The 1,847-nt window shown below is 44.7% G+C and overlaps 1 protein-coding gene across 1 annotated transcript; it reads right to left on the minus strand.

Moving 5' to 3' along the window:
• Window positions 1-207: 207 nt before the first annotated feature.
• Window positions 208-1,319, minus strand: LOC113257481 (olfactory receptor 10AD1-like). The gene has a single exon (XM_026501631.4). The coding sequence runs from the start codon at window positions 1,294-1,296 to the stop codon at window positions 301-303; it is 996 nt and encodes a 331-aa protein (XP_026357416.3). The 5' UTR covers window positions 1,297-1,319; the 3' UTR covers window positions 208-300.
• Window positions 1,320-1,847: the final 528 nt, after the last annotated feature.

Consider the following 1,847-nt stretch of genomic DNA (forward strand, 5'->3'; position numbering starts at 1 on the left):
CCTATTACTTCCTTCTGTTGAGGACCCTACTACCTTTCCCCCAATTTTGGAATAAACTTTTCCATTTCATTACACTTGCCCCTCCAATCATGGGCATGTATCAGTAAGAGGAATTACAATGGATGAATCTACCCTGGGAGAAAATCAGACAGATAAGCATTAGACATCAACATGATCTTCCAGGACTGATGCTAATAAGAAGAAAATTAGGAATGCTCTTTCCTTGAGCACTGGAGATTTACCCAATTGTCGGTGCTGGGGGAGGGAACTTCTCTTCCAGGAGGCTTCACACTAGATCCACTAGATAGACTCCGCCTGGGCCAGGCTGGTCCTCCCAAGGGCCCTCACCATGGCCCCCTTCATTTCCTTGTTTCGAAAACTATAGATGATGGGGTTGCACATGGGGGTGATGATGGTGTAGAGGAGGGAGAAGGGCTTGTCTTTGTCAGGGCCATGTGTGCTGCGAGGGTTCATATAAGAGAACATGGCTGAGGTGTAGAAAAAGATGACCACAGTCAGGTGGGAAGCACAAGTAGAGAAGGTCTTTCCACGACCTGAGGAGGAGGCTCTGCCAAGGATGGAGGCCAGGATACGAGCATAAGAGATGACAATGAGCACCATGGGGCTGAGCAGCACCACGATGGCATCGGCAAAGATCATCTTCAGACTAAACTGGGGGTCTCCACAAGAGAGAGCGATCACTATGGGGGCCTCACAGAAGAAGTTTTCTATGTGGTTGTCCCTACAGAATGGGCCACGAAATGTCATATAATCAAGCAGAATGCCATTGATCAGCCCAAAGAACCAGGCAGTACTTACTAGCTTCATACAAACCTGCCGGCTCATGATCTGGGCATAGCTGAGTGGGTGGCAGATGGCAACATAACGGTCATAGGCCATAAAAGCCAAGAGGATGCACTCAGCCACACCTACACCAAAAACCAGATACATCTGGGTCAAGCAGGAGGCAAAGGAGACAATGTGGTTCTTGACCACCAGGTGGATCAGCATCTGTGGGATGGTGGTGGTGATGAAGCAGACATCCAGGAAGGACAGGTGGCCAAGGAAGAAGTACATGGGGCTGTTGAGCCTGGGGTCTGTCCAGGTGATGAAGATGATGAGGCCATTCATGGCCATGGCAAGGCTGTAGAGGGCTAGGAAGAGGGCAAAGAGCAATGCCCGTGTGGAAGAGGAGCTCTGCTCAAAGCCCACGAGGATAAACTCTGCCACTGTGCTCCCATTCCTTAGGTCCACCATCTGCAGCCTGCTTGAAGAGGGAGGACAGGAAAAACACATATGAGGTCATTGTGTATAGACACTACCTAGTTGTATAAAAACAGATTGAGGACAAAGGAATGAAAAAGAAAGGAATTTTAGTACCACTCCATGTGAGTCAGGAGTGTCATGGGCAGTGAAAATGCTAGCAGTGAAAGATCTGTGTGCCATGTGACAATGTTTTGAGGGAAACTTTAAAGAAGACTCAAGGAGAATCTGAAAGGTCCATTTAAATATTAAGAAAGTACTTGCTGTGATGAGCACTGTATGTTATATGTAAGTGTTGAATCAAATAAATAAAAAATAAATTTATAAATAAATCTTAATGGGTTCTGCCTCTAGAAGGGTGAATTTTCTATGTAATCTCAATGCGTAGAACTCAAACTAGAGAGTAGAAATGTCAGAGAAAAAATGACTGATATTTCTAATTGTACATTTTTTCCGTCTTTATTATAAAAGTAATGCCTGTTCATTATAGAACACCTAGAAAATACCAAAAAAAGCAAAATTAAGTAAATTAAAAGAATCATCAAGACATTATGGTACTGGCACAAAAAACAGACACATAGATC

The sequence above is a fragment of the Ursus arctos genome, unplaced genomic scaffold, assembly GCF_023065955.2.
Source record: "Ursus arctos isolate Adak ecotype North America unplaced genomic scaffold, UrsArc2.0 scaffold_26, whole genome shotgun sequence".
Lineage (NCBI taxonomy): Eukaryota > Metazoa > Chordata > Mammalia > Carnivora > Ursidae > Ursus > Ursus arctos.

Coding starts and splice junctions, on each gene's coding strand:
- LOC113257481 (XM_026501631.4), bottom strand. CDS start 1,296: ATGTGTTTTTCCTGTCCTCCCTCTTCAAGCAGGCTGCAGATGGTGGAC.